The sequence below is a fragment of the Osmia bicornis genome, chromosome 3 (assembly GCF_907164935.1).
Source record: "Osmia bicornis bicornis chromosome 3, iOsmBic2.1, whole genome shotgun sequence".
Lineage (NCBI taxonomy): Eukaryota > Metazoa > Arthropoda > Insecta > Hymenoptera > Megachilidae > Osmia > Osmia bicornis.
This window is the reverse complement of record NC_060218.1, coordinates 1,570,130-1,583,280: the sequence shown is the minus strand read 5'-3', so window position 1 is coordinate 1,583,280 and position 13,151 is coordinate 1,570,130. Positions and strand designations below refer to the sequence as shown.

Below are 13,151 nucleotides of genomic sequence, written 5' to 3'. Positions count from 1 at the left end.
TTACTTCATCTACCTTCTTATTTATTACAGTTTAATTTACGAATGTTTCAATAACAAAGAAACGTCTGAAAGGTAATTTATAAATCGATAGCGATATAGTCGCGTAATATGTTTTATTTGAACACATTCCATTTTCTTTCACCTTCAAATCCAAATTCATTGAAAAAGAAAACTTTTTAAGTAAATATATGTTATAGTTAATTAATTTACATGTAAAATACACCTAAACACATATGTAACTGGTTGTGGTCACGTACATAACAACACTCAAACAAAACAGCACCGCGATTAGTACTGGAATGATTTCAGTATAGAAACAAGAAGAAACTTTGAATTGTTTACAATTTAAAATTATCAAGTCAATGTTTTAAAACTTTATATGAAAAGTAACACTCTTTATCCACTATACGTATTGATCGAACTTATCCGTTCCAATTAAATATTTCATTCACTTTTCTTTCGTTCAACTTGCGTCTTATAACTTTTACAAATTATGCTAAAAAATATTATTTCTTGCATTAAAACATATATACAATAAATACTTCTTTTTTTCCTTTCAAGAAAAGTTAATAAATCACAATTAATTGTACATTAAGGTGTATCCACGAAATTCGTATGCAAGTTGTGCTTCATGTTTTAAATACGACGAAAAAGAAACTAATTACAATAATAGCTCCCGCAAGCACGACTATACAATATAATTTCTTATTAGCTCTTTGGTAAGAATCTGCCTTTTTTAATTGTTTATAACCTTCTTGTACTTGGATTTGGGTCTGTTCGATATTATAATCAATTCTATCCAAAATAGTGCCTTGATCCTGCACCATACTCGCTAAATCCTGTTCAAAGAATATTTCTTGTAGTTTCAAATAGCATTTTTAATATAAACTATTCTATCTGTTATACGTATAAATCGACGAGGCCTCTTACTTTGAATATATATCTGAGGTCTGCTATACTTTGAACTATGTTGCCAATTTTTTCTTCTCTTTCCAAAGCTAATTTCATTCTATCTTCTGGTTCTTCTAACTGTAAAAGTACAGAACTTTGCTTCTGTTCGTTTTCATGCCACAAATCTGCACTTGTTTCGTTAGATTCCATTAACCATGTGTCTCCTGCAGTGTTGTTTAAAAATATCGACTGATCTTCGGTAAAAAATTGGTTACTCCTCTCTTCTCTTGATTTCACCTCTATAATTGTAAGAAAAAATATTTTTACGGATTTTTTTCTCTTTATACATTTTTTGTTTATAAAGAACTGTATAAATCGTACGTGTTAAGTAATAATTCTGAGCTGATCTGTATCTAACACCCAACTCTTGTAAAGCTATTGAAAGAGCTGTTACTGCACTTATGGCTAACCGACGTTCTGTGGGATTAGCAGCATGCTTTGCTTCACTTTTTATAGTTTGGACTTGATGATAACCATTAGAAAATGCACGTCCTATTTCTCGTGTCAATTGTTCCGTTTGTCTTTCCTCCTGCAGACATGTTTTTTAACGATTTGCTCTCTAACAATTAAGTAATCAAAATAAATCAGAAGAATTGCCCAGTTTGGCATTAAATATACAAACAATTCATTGAATGTCAACATAACAAGTATGGTACTAAATTACCAACAAACCTGTGAGGTATCATCTAGGGTCGGTCTAGTTAATTGTTTGGATTGTAATTCTACCAAGGTATCTATTTTAACACGTAATCTACTTAAAATATACTGTGTCTCTTCCAAAGCATCCGTCCAAACAGGTGGTGCATTACTTTCTAAATTGATATTTTTTAGTTCAACATTATCAGAAGTGCCAGAATCTGGACCTACTAGTGCCATTCGATCGGACAGGTTCTGAAATAATAAATTACACCCATTTAACATTAAGCTATCTGTAAAAAGATTAATTTATTTTTCATTGATTATAGGTTATGCACGTCATACTTGTTCGGCATATATATGCTTGCTTTGCAAAGCATTGTTTCGCATTAAAATAAAAGGTTCTGTCAAGTTTCGCATAGCCATTTTGAAGAATTTTTTAATCTCCTTATTATGTGTTCTACACAGAGCACAACTTATCACAGTTAAATATATACAATCGCACTCATTCCATACACCATCTGTCACTGAGAAGTAATCGAAACAGCTGATCTATCAGGTTTACCAAATTTAAGTCTTGAATACCTTTTGTCGCATGTGTAAATAAGTCTATTGGTTTTTTTTTTTTTTTTTCCTTAAATTATTAGGTCCGTGACGGACCCATAAGCAAGTCTATTGGGTTGATTTGATGCTCTGCAATATTTATTATATTCAAGTAACTACTATATAATAGCTATTATATGTGGTTTGTATTCCAAATTATAATTTTGTCATTGTTTCAATGTAATGTTTTTTGTCAGGGCACTAGTGTTAAAAAATTTCTCTATTTCTATTAGACTTATAGGGTTAGAATGAACATGTCCAATTTTTTTTAATTGTTGAATATTTTTAATACCATATGTACATTTGTTTAATTTGTACTACTTATACTTATTTCTATTTGAGTAATAATAAATAACAGTTTCTTGTTTAACATTCATCATTGAAGTCTTCTTCATACAACATTTCTTTAACCTTATTTTGGATCTTTACAGCTCAATTCACTTTTATTCTTCATAGTTTCAATAATTAGTGGTCTGGTACTATAAAGATTTCCAATAAGTGCTTGTCTTTTGATCATTTCAAGTGCTTCCTTTGCTTTTTCACAACATTCATTAATCTTTTTCTTATCCTGTAGAGTTTTATTTTCATGGAATTCGTGTCGAATTTTGCGCAAAGCATACATCCTACAAAATATTAAGATTTATTTTACTTATAATTATAATTATTGGTAATCAAATACAGTTTGAAATTCCTAACAGATACATAATACATTAGATCGTAACTTGTGTAACACTGTTTAATGATTTTACACTTACCGATAATTATAAGAATTCCATTTTTTACTTTCTCGAATTAAACTTCGATAAAGGCTGAGAACGTTATTTCGACTACTAGCCATTATGTTTTGAAACATCATAGGTCAAACACGTGAATAGACTAATATCATATTACCGACAACAATTTTATTATTCGTTCTAGTAGGGACCATACTTATCATACGAGTTTTCGTTCGTTCTGCGCAGGTTAGGTTAGTTACGCACAATATATCCAATATTTAGATATCTTATTGCATCGTGTTACAGAAATAGTTAAAAATTTTGCAAATAATAACTACAGGTTAATTTCTTATTGCCTCAAAATGTATACAATTCTTGGACGATGTCGTGCAAGAATTTCTTTGAGCAGAACCTTTTCCGTAGCTGCTCAAGTTGAAACGAATAGCGATATAAGTATACTTAATAATAAATATCCTATGGATAAATGGACGAATGTCACTCCAAACATTATATCAAAAGTAGGAAAAAATTTACACATTACTCCATACCATCCTTTGTCTCATATTCGTCAACGTATAGTTAACTATTTTCACACGCAATTTCATAACCGTATTGGAAATCCAGTGTTCAGTGTATATGATAACATATCTCCTATAGTTACAGTAGCTCAAAATTTTGATTCGCTTCTTGTACCAAGAGATCATCCAAGTAGGAGAAAAACAGATTGTTATTATATAAATCAAGATACTTTGTTAAGGGCGCATACAACCGCTCATCAGACTGAATTAATTTCAATGGGATTGAATAATTTTATTGTAATTGGAGATGTTTATCGTAAAGATGAAATAGACTCTACACATTATCCAGTTTTTCATCAAGCAGATGCTGTTAGATTATGCACAAAAGATGAGGTATTTGAAAATGTAAATGGTTCTGATGGACTGAAATTATTTGAACACAATGGAATAGAAACCAATGATAAACAAGGTTGTCATACTTTAGAATCAATAAAAATAATGGAGCATGAATTGAAAAATACTTTAACAGGTTTAGCACAGGCACTTTTTGGACCAGGTACTTTTACAGAGAAAAACGTATTTTATTAACTAGAACTTTAAAATGATGTAAAATGAAAAATTTCTACTTCAGATGTACAATGCAAATGGGTTGAGCAATATTTTCCTTTTACTCACCCATCATGGGAATTAGAAGTTTATTATAGAGATCAATGGCTTGAAATATTGGGATGTGGTATTATGCGTCAGGAAATTTTACAAAATGCAGGAGTAACAGAACGTATTGGATGGGCATTTGGATTAGGTTTAGAAAGAATAGCTATGCGTTTATATGATATCCCAGACATAAGATTATTTTGGAGCACAGACAGTGGTTTTTTGAACCAATTTAAAGTTGAAGATCCTAATGCAATAATAACATACAAGGTACAGAAATTAATAATTTGCCAATTATTGCATAAAAACAGCAGTTTCAGTAATAAAATTTGTCCTTTACAGCCAACTAGCATTTACCCTCAATGTAAAAACGATATAAGTTTTTGGTTGCCCGAAAATCGACCTTATTCAACACACGACTTTTATGACATAGTAAGGGATATTGGTGGTGATAGAATAGAACAGGTTCTACTGAAAGATGAATTTACTCATCCTAAAACTAAAAGATTGTCACACTGTTATACAATAGTGTACAGACACATGGAACGTACATTATCAAAAAGAGAGGTAAACACTATTCACAATAATATAGAAAGGCTTGCTAGTGAAAAATTGAATGTTGAAGTCAGATAAAAAAAGAAATAAATAAATTTAATAAACAAACCAGTTGTAAATTATGATTCTTTTTTTTGTTATAACATATCGACGTGTATGTACATTTAATTTGAAGGAAAAATGTTATAGAAAATTAGTCAGAGATCAAAGGAATATATTAGTTTATTTTCACATAAATTATTTATAAATATATCATTAAGTCAAATAATATTCATCTAGAAATAACTATATCATCTAATGGTATATTATACATTTCATCGATATAATTGTAACTAGTTTTACATGCTTATAATTTCCGCATAAATATAAAAATCGATTTCCTTTATTTTATAGCATTTTGCATTAAAAATTGCATAATAAAATTATATTAAATTACATATTACATTTGAAAATAATTTGATTCATAGTATAAAGTAAAAATATTTTATTAGAGAAAAATGATAGAAAATGAAAAATGTCGCGCCTAATTTACAAAAATAAAAATTTAACTTTGGACGTTTGCTCACATCCATTATATACACTAGAAACTGTCAAATAAAGCATCACGTACTTTCAATTAGTCAAGCATCCGTGAACTACAAACTTAACATACAAAATACTGTAAATAACATGATTGAATGTATACGATAAGCATTAGGTGAGATTGAATAAAATGCTATGCTGTGTGAACACATAAGAATGAGAGAAGCTTGTTGTTTTAATAAATAAACACAAATAATATTAATAGTATACTGAAGGTGCTAGTTTTAAAATCCCTACTTACAATTAATAAAATTTGAATACAGTTTAATTTATAATCTGAATAAATAAGGGAAAATGTTTACAGTATGTTGCATCATATGTTAACGGAACAACGGAATTTATTATTAATTTGAAGAGAAATAAATGTTGCCTTCATTTATCACAATGGTCCGAATGAAATGCTAAATGTTTTCAGGAACAAAAAATTTAATAATGTTTTTAAATTGGAAGTTTGTCTTTGTACCGAGTACAAAACAAAAATTAATAATAGTAACTTTGCAAATAAATCTTTTTTTTTATCACTTCAACAAAAGTAGAGCTTTCAATTTTTTGTACGATTGTTAATTGTATGTACCAAATGAGATAGCTGTATGAAGCTTAAGATAATTTAGTGTAACTAGGAGGTGAAAACTTTTTTCGCAAGAATTTTAAAATATACAATGGCATGCAGGAAATTAAAGTTATCAACAATACTTTCCACAAAAAGTCCGTTGTCTTGATAAACTCGGCATCTGTGTACAAAACGAAGACAATTAGTTAAATATATTTGTTAAACTTATTCGTTGTTGAAAGTATGTACGTATTAAACATACCGAAATAATCCTTAAGAACGACCAAAGATAACAGATATAGTGCCAATGAAAAAATTTCTGCAAGTATCATAATATGATGCCATGTTCTGATCGTCAAGGCTACCATAATTAATTCCGTTAAAACAAGTGCGGTGAAACTAATTGCCACTATATGAATGAATTCATCTTCAAACATTATAAGGGCCCCGTACATTATAACACCACCTGAAGATCAATTTGAATAATTAAAACACTTTTACAATATATACGACCAATGAAAAATTTTTAAAACAGTACCTTGATATATGCTTATTAAAATCCACATGAAAAACGTCTTGTAAGACAACGATCGACCTTTACTAAGTTCTTTATAAAGTTCCGGATAAGTAAGTGCTATTTTTCCCGATACATCTTTGTCTAACACCAAAGAAAATACGGGAAACATTGTATATATCGTTCCATAACTATAAAATAATTTTCGTTGTTAGTATCGACGTTGTTAAGGAAAGTTTATTACAAAAGCTAGACGCTGATCGATCGGAATATCTCATTAAATGAAATGAATACTTTTCTTACCCAACCATTAAAAATCCCTGATACAAGGATACCGAAGACAAATAAAAAACTGCAGAGAATACAGCTTGCATGGTTGAGATAATTAAACCTCTATGAATAACGAACTGACTTAAAGCGGCAGACCGTTTGTAACTTCTTCGTCCATGAACCAACAGGAGGTTAGCCAAATGGCTAAACTGAGAAATAGAAAAATCTGCCGCTAAAGAAGCCTGTCTCCCTTCAAGACCTTCCAGACCTATACCTAAGATGTATATCAAATGCAATTATATAATATTTTTTTCGTCACAGCGTAAATGTTACAAGAGCAAAAATTACCAGCATCTGCTGCTTGTATCATAGATACATCGTTACCACCATCTCCGACAGCTGCGGTTCTTTTTCCTGTATGTCTTTGAATAAGACTGACGACTTCGGCTTTCTGAGTGGGTGAACATCGACAGCAGACAACAGCAGGTGAACCGCAGGCCAATTCCAAAAATTCTTGTTCATAATATTGCAAGCAAACCTCCAAAGAATCTCCGCTGATAACTAAGGCACAGTCTTGTTTTTTACGAAATGTGTTTAATTCTAAATGTGCGTCTGTGCGAGTTACCACTGATTTAAATACGTGAAGACCTTGTGTTCGTGAAACCAAACGTGAAGATTTTGCTATGCAAGTAGCGGTTTCCAGTTTATCACCCGTTAACATCCATATCTGAAAAAAGAAACAGGAAGAAATATTCGTGAATAGAATTGGTCATTGAAACGAAATGGGAGGAGACGAAAGGATCGTGTACCTTAATTCCAGCATTTCTTAATAATTCCAACGTTGGCCTTACTCTATCCTGTAATCTATCTTCAACACCGGTCACGCATAGTAACTCCATCTCCCTTTCTAAACTTTCAATAACCGCCACGACTCTTGAGACACGATCACTGACACTCATCCTGGCCGCATTGTATCTAAATGAAAAAACGTCTAAGTAATCAGTTGTTTTTAATCGTTTTATCGCAAAACATTCGATAGTGATACCTTGCTTCAAAATCAAGATACTGTTCTTCCGTTAGATTCTTCTTTGCAACAACTAACGTTCTTAAGCCTTCACGTGCCATGTTGCCGCACTCTTCTTCAAGCCAATCATTATACTGCACTATTCCGGACATCACTACGTCCGCCCCTTTCAGATAAAATATTATTTCAGAACTGGATTCTTCTTTTACTATTATCCCCATTCGTTTGGTCTCCGATGTGAATGGAAATATTTGTAAAATCGCATAGTTTAAAATTTTTCCATTTGGAGCTTTCAGCTGCATAAAATTTAAATCCCGTTTCACTAATGCCAATCCCATTTCTTCCGTCCATTTAACCAATGCCACTTCGTCCGGACTGGAAGCCTGGTAATTGCGTTTCTGTTCTGGCAAATAATAATGCTGATCCGCTTCTGTTTGACTAAAACAGGAGCGATGTAAGTATAAGATTTTAAAGTCGTAAAAGTGTAATTAATTTTTCACAAATAACCTTTGAATAGAACCAGAATCTCCTGTTTCTCCTGTTTGGACGCTTACTGTGTCCAAATTAGTTGCTTTATTTACTTCGTCGTAAACCGGTGTTACATTGTGGCACAATGCTAAAGCGTGCACTGCATCGTATATCCTTGTACTTTCGGATCTTCTTACTTTTCCACTGTGCGCAGATATCGACGGCTTTACCGGTGATGTTTCAGACGTAGAAGAGTAATAGGTTTTTAGTACATTCATAACTTCGTCGAACGTCTCTTGACCGTAAGATATCATTCCTAAATGCAACTTCTTGAAAACCATTTTATTCTGTGTCAATGTGCCCGTCTTGTCGCTTAACAGATAGGAAATGCGACCAAGTTCCTCCGGGATGGTAGTGGTTCTTACAACCGTTCCAGAAATTTCCTTGTCTCTTTGTATACACCACGCGTAAAAAGCTTTCCCCGTATCCAAATTCACTCTTAAACTGATTGGTATTATATAGGAGAACAATAAAACGAAACGAAACATATAACGATACCATGGCCCGTTAAATCCTTTCAAAGACATCATTACCAATGCTAATCCAATTACAGCACAAAATAAGACCTATAAAATAAAAAATTTATTTCAAAATGTCTGGCAGTAATGGAAGTCAGAGAATCGAATACGATACCTTTGTCAACTGATTTATCTCTTGATCTAGTAAACCAACTTTTGATCGTGGCGCAGAATGATTCATGAGAGATCTAGTCTCTTGTCCTGTGTATACAACGATACCGAGCGCCGAACCGGACGCAACAGCTGTGTTTGCCCATAATGTATTATCAACGCCTAAACTTTCTTCGCTACTGTATCCATCGTACTGTAAGTAATAATATATAATACAATACTTATTGCAGATTATTATATAACGGATGTAGTTGTTAAATAACAGAAGGCCTACCCTCGTAAATGTTCCGATAAAGCTGTGAATATCCTTTTGTGGCTTTTCCACATATATACTAGCTTTTATATCGAACAATTGTGAATTATTCTCCAATTTTTGTGTAGCAGGTACGGCTAATCGCAGTTTCCAATCCGTTTCTCCATCCAACTGATCTGTTCTTACAAAGCACGCGCCAGATTTCTCAGTCGTTCGTAATAAAACCAAATCAGCTGGAACTCTCTGACCTTTCTCCACAATTACCTTAGGAAAAGGAGCAATGGTATGAATATTCATTTAATATTTTCACCTGAGTATGGTTTCTTGCTTGCTTACCAAATCACCCACACGCAATTTAGAACTTGGTATTAGCTCTGGGGTATCAAAACCTTTCACTAATCTGTAATATTTCTGGGCATTCACTTCTTTGTCTCTCTTGTATCGTCTGAAATCATCAATTGCTTCCCGACAAATTGTAACAGTTAACACGAAACATAAAGGTCCCCAATAAGTATATAGGTATCCTATTCTTATATCTGGTATGAACTGAGATATAGCCATAAGCAAAAAGTATAGATTTAAGAAAAATTTAAATTGTTGGAAGAGAACCTGAGAAACAAGATAACAGATGTTAATTGAAATTTCTTCATTCTATATTATATCGTGTTTCAAATAATCAATATCATATCTTACCAAAGGCAAAAATGTAACAACATTATATTTTTGATTCCTTATGACATTAGTAGGAAACTTTTCATGCATAGGCTGACCAATGTGAATAACTCTAGCTCTTAACTCACGTTCTCTACAACATCTTCTTAACATCCAGGTACAACATCTGTAATAACAAAGAGGTAAAGGATCAAAATTATAATCAATAAATACCTGTTTACTATATTTCTCCTTGCAACACATCAACAACAGGTACACAAGTATAATTGTAAATGTTAATTATCAAGTTTAAAAATAATAAAAAAGGATTATTGAAAAATTAGGTATATTAGATAAGACATAAGAATTAAGAATAATTTATTTATTATAATATAAAAATTAATTTTGAAAATCAATTCAATAATGAATTTTGAATAAAAATCGAATGAAATATTATAAAAATAATTATTAGAATGCAATTAATCCTATAATATGAAGAATTAAAAGGAAATCGAAGTTTTTAGCTACAGCAAAATGTACGTCACCTTGTCCAGGAATTGTCATTTCGCGGTTTAGATATTAACGGAATATCTTCCTTCGATAGCCTTATAACATTGCTTTGCGTCTCCATTTAGATATGTCTTTCTTACAAATCATATAAAACAACACCGTTATGTATTTAGTTTCTCGCTAAAAAATACTTCTTGAAAAACTATCGTTCAACGTTCAACAAAACTCCGTCGTGATATTATAATATCCACGGAGCAGGCGCTTACAAGATGAATTCACCTATATATGTACTTACTATAGCAACTTATACTACATTGTATTTCAGTAACGGTAAAGTAATGTTGATGTTTATACAATTTTTCGATATACCTAACATTTATTTACATATTTTCATTGACACAAATAAATATTCATTACATTGAATCAGATGTGGCAACATTATTCAATATTCTTTCACCTGTTTATATTGAAGTTACAACTTATAAATTAGTTTTCTTCTTAAAATAAAATATTTTTTATTTATATATGTTGCACATCAAACGTTTTATCAAATAAACAAATACTATTTATGTATATATACTCTGTTTCAGATATTTCAGTTTTATATTTTAAATATTCAATTTTCTGCGTTAATTTGGTAACTTTTTACTACCTGTTATGTTGGCTACCGTTAAAATTAGTAGTTTATCATAAGGAGATATATCTGACAGAATATGAAACATTTCTCTTCTATTTGGTTCTTCATTCAAATATCGAATGTAACTTACCCGCAAAAAACATTTTTGAGGAATATGGAACAATCGTTAATTCGTCGTCTTCTTGACGTCAATAATCTTATACTATCTTCGGAAGGTTGAAGAAGATAGTCGGTTTCTTCGTCCATTTCAAAATCCCGCTCGTCCGAGCTTAAACGTAATGGCATTTCTTCTAACCGCATATTTCCGACAAGCCAGTGGGTAAATTTTCTTTACAATTTACTACAGATACACCATTAGTATCATGACTTTTATAATATACTAAATATTAGCACAACATGTATACAGATATATACGTACGTACATACATACATATATTTTTTTTCCAGTGACGAAACTTGCTATAGATAAATCTCGCTTTTCTTACGACGATACATCGTACGTGTCACATGATACTAAAGGGTTACACCATCTAAATATATCGTACGCATGTATAAGTAGTAACGTAAGTTTGTGACTTAGCAAGCCGTATTTCGATTAGATAGTATCGCGGTTTTCGATAAATAACTTGCATCTGTTTTCAAATTCTTCGTTGAAGAAATTCAAAGTTACACTATAAACTGACATTTTGTCGGTCAATTCAACGATTTTGTTTGTTTACGAAATGCGTGCATACATGCGCTATACATGCATACATGTATACGGTTGGCTCTTCCCACGTACTTACGTAGACGTACGCATCGCAAGGTGTCATTTAAACAACGGTAATAAGAAAGTTTACTACTGGACGTTTCAGTCATTTTGATTTAAGACAAAAACAGATTTAAACCTGTCGGAATTTCGATTGGTTTTCAAACTAACTTTCATTCAACTTTGATCACGATGTTTCGAACTATTTAGGATTACAGTGTACGCCGCCATAGTAAGCACTTGTCAATCACGTGGTGTTGGTCTTCGCTACGCGCATGCTTACATCTTTTAAACGTATACCGCAGTTCACCAGAGTCCATAACTTGCCATAACTTGCCATAACTGCGAAAAGACCAATTTTCGTTCTTCGCGCATCTCCAGTACGCATCTTCGCCCTGATTGGCGATACTCCCAAACGAAGTGGAAAGCGATTAGCAGAGAGCTCGCTGCGTTCCCCCACCATCTTCCAACCTGCGCAGTGGGAATCGCAGTTATGGACTCTGGTGAACTGCGATATATATTATTTTTTTCAAGTATCATATTTGTGATAAATTAGAAATTCACCTACGATTGTTTTTCTTCTTATGTCATATAACTTATTTTTATTTTTATGAATTCATTAGTCATTACATAGCATTATTCAAATGTGACTTCATAAATTAACCCTAGTGTTTTAATCGCATCTCTTAGAACTGCATCTTTATAGTCCACGTTAATAAGAATTTTATTAAAAAGCCGTGAACACATTTCTCTTTCATCTTTTCCCATAAAGCTTACTGCCAAAGAAAACCTATTGCATTCACTTAAAGTATTCAAAATATCAGCAGTGGTTATAACGTTATTCCCATCCGAAAAATTCTGAAGGCATACATTTATTATTTCTACAAGTAATGTCGAAGGGATTTCAGTACGAAATATTTTGTCGCGCAAGATATGTCTGAAACAACGTTAAGATTTCACATTTCATGATTAGATAAATTATCTAAAAGGTGCAGTATCGTACCTTATACTTTGGAGATAATTAAATTTATTTTTGTACGTTGTAATAGTTTTCCAAACTTGTACAAATTGTTCCTGTGTAGTGGGTATTTCTTTATAGTTATCATTATTGTTATTTAATGATTTTAAACAATCTTTTACATGCTTTTTGTCTAACTTATCAAATAGCATTGTCGTATTGGAATTATCATTATTAACAACAGGATTCCAAGATCCTTTCATTTTAGGTTGAATATCACTGTGTTGTAAAGGTTTCAGATGAGCTGCTAGTACCTAAAGATAAACTTATTTAATTAAATTATTTTCTATTTTTAAATCTAGCATTAAAGTGAATGTGTCATTACCATTTGTCTAAAAGCTTCATATGTAGGTACATTTTGCTCAACTGCTCTAATCTTGGTATCATTTTGTAATTTATATAATTCATCTGCTCTAAGAGCTTCCTGAAGCTCTAATTCTAAACTTTTATAATTTATCACACATTTTAGTTTACTCATTTTTGAAACTGTTAATATGTAATCTGTTTGATTTTACAGAATGTTTTTAACAAGAAGCAGTGGACTAGCAAATGCACCAGTTAATTGGCATTTGTTACTAGCCATAGTAAGCAGTTGCTATAGTTA

General features: G+C 31.8%; 5 protein-coding genes across 6 annotated transcripts; 1 reads left to right on the top strand and 4 right to left on the bottom strand.

The window, feature by feature from the left end:
- Positions 1-96: 96 nt before the first annotated feature.
- LOC114872643 (syntaxin-16) lies at positions 97-2,134 on the bottom strand. Its single transcript, XM_029180050.2, has 5 exons — positions 1,933-2,134; positions 1,624-1,842; positions 1,273-1,480; positions 931-1,190; positions 97-839 (listed from the first exon to the last, which is right to left on the bottom strand). The coding sequence occupies exons 1-5, from the start codon at positions 2,011-2,013 to the stop codon at positions 630-632; spliced, it is 978 nt and encodes a 325-aa protein (XP_029035883.1). The 5' UTR covers positions 2,014-2,134; the 3' UTR covers positions 97-629.
- A 318-nt stretch (positions 2,135-2,452) lies between these two features.
- LOC114872644 (LYR motif-containing protein 4) lies at positions 2,453-3,151 on the bottom strand. Its single transcript, XM_029180051.1, has 2 exons — positions 2,946-3,151; positions 2,453-2,813 (listed from the first exon to the last, which is right to left on the bottom strand). The coding sequence occupies exons 1-2, from the start codon at positions 3,044-3,046 to the stop codon at positions 2,603-2,605; spliced, it is 312 nt and encodes a 103-aa protein (XP_029035884.1). The 5' UTR covers positions 3,047-3,151; the 3' UTR covers positions 2,453-2,602.
- Positions 3,152-3,164: 13 nt separating this feature from the next.
- Positions 3,165-4,753, top strand: LOC114872642 (probable phenylalanine--tRNA ligase, mitochondrial). Its single transcript, XM_029180048.2, has 3 exons — positions 3,165-3,980; positions 4,056-4,348; positions 4,421-4,753. Exons 1-3 carry the CDS (start codon positions 3,269-3,271, stop codon positions 4,709-4,711), a joined length of 1,296 nt encoding a protein of 431 aa, XP_029035881.2. The 5' UTR covers positions 3,165-3,268; the 3' UTR covers positions 4,712-4,753.
- Positions 4,754-5,705: 952 nt separating this feature from the next.
- On the bottom strand, positions 5,706-11,181 carry LOC114872653 (probable phospholipid-transporting ATPase IIB). Of its 2 annotated transcripts, none has more exons than XM_029180073.2 (13): positions 10,912-11,181; positions 9,677-9,821; positions 9,320-9,592; positions 9,005-9,247; positions 8,735-8,923; positions 8,081-8,667; positions 7,595-8,011; positions 7,359-7,524; positions 6,898-7,276; positions 6,583-6,823; positions 6,304-6,470; positions 6,028-6,231; positions 5,706-5,946 (listed from the first exon to the last, which is right to left on the bottom strand). In XM_029180073.2, exons 1-13 carry the CDS (start codon positions 11,079-11,081, stop codon positions 5,813-5,815), a joined length of 3,315 nt encoding a protein of 1,104 aa, XP_029035906.1. In that variant the 5' UTR covers positions 11,082-11,181; the 3' UTR covers positions 5,706-5,812. The 2 variants fall into 2 exon arrangements, with proteins under 2 accessions (XP_029035906.1, XP_029035907.1); XM_029180074.2 differs by lacking the exon at positions 10,912-11,181 and adding an exon at positions 10,180-10,881.
- An 865-nt stretch (positions 11,182-12,046) lies between these two features.
- LOC114872654 (coiled-coil domain-containing protein 103-like) lies at positions 12,047-13,071 on the bottom strand. The gene is made up of 3 exons (XM_029180075.2): positions 12,873-13,071; positions 12,533-12,801; positions 12,047-12,466 (listed from the first exon to the last, which is right to left on the bottom strand). Exons 1-3 carry the CDS (start codon positions 13,023-13,025, stop codon positions 12,166-12,168), a joined length of 723 nt encoding a protein of 240 aa, XP_029035908.1. The 5' UTR covers positions 13,026-13,071; the 3' UTR covers positions 12,047-12,165.
- Between the last annotated feature and the right edge of the window lie 80 nt (positions 13,072-13,151).

Bases quoted from the DNA above. Each gene is read 5' to 3' on its own strand.
- LOC114872643 (XM_029180050.2), bottom strand. From the start codon at position 2,013: ATGGCTATGCGAAACTTGACAGAACCTTTTATTTTAATGCGAAACAAT. The intron at 1,843-1,932 runs GTATGACGTGCA...TTATTATTTCAG, and splicing joins AGCATATATATGCCGAACAA to AACCTGTCCGATCGAATGGC. The intron at 1,481-1,623 runs GTTTGTTGGTAA...ACATGTCTGCAG, and splicing joins CCCTAGATGATACCTCACAG to GAGGAAAGACAAACGGAACA.
- LOC114872644 (XM_029180051.1), bottom strand. From the start codon at position 3,046: ATGATGTTTCAAAACATAATGGCTAGTAGTCGAAATAACGTTCTCAGC. The intron at 2,814-2,945 runs GTAAGTGTAAAA...AATATTTTGTAG, and splicing joins TGGAATTCTTATAATTATCG to GATGTATGCTTTGCGCAAAA.
- LOC114872642 (XM_029180048.2), top strand. From the start codon at position 3,269: ATGTATACAATTCTTGGACGATGTCGTGCAAGAATTTCTTTGAGCAGA. The intron at 3,981-4,055 runs GTACTTTTACAG...TTTCTACTTCAG, and splicing joins ACAGGCACTTTTTGGACCAG to ATGTACAATGCAAATGGGTT. The intron at 4,349-4,420 runs GTACAGAAATTA...TGTCCTTTACAG, and splicing joins ATGCAATAATAACATACAAG to CCAACTAGCATTTACCCTCA.
- LOC114872653 (XM_029180073.2), bottom strand. From the start codon at position 11,081: ATGCGGTTAGAAGAAATGCCATTACGTTTAAGCTCGGACGAGCGGGAT. The intron at 8,668-8,734 runs GTATCGTATTCG...TTTATTTTATAG, and splicing joins AGATAAATCAGTTGACAAAG to GTCTTATTTTGTGCTGTAAT. The intron at 6,824-6,897 runs GTAATTTTTGCT...TATACATCTTAG, and splicing joins GATACAAGCAGCAGATGCTG to GTATAGGTCTGGAAGGTCTT.
- LOC114872654 (XM_029180075.2), bottom strand. From the start codon at position 13,025: ATGAGTAAACTAAAATGTGTGATAAATTATAAAAGTTTAGAATTAGAG. The intron at 12,802-12,872 runs GTAATGACACAT...GTTTATCTTTAG, and splicing joins ATGAAGCTTTTAGACAAATG to GTACTAGCAGCTCATCTGAA. The intron at 12,467-12,532 runs GTACGATACTGC...ACGTTGTTTCAG, and splicing joins AATTATCTCCAAAGTATAAG to ACATATCTTGCGCGACAAAA.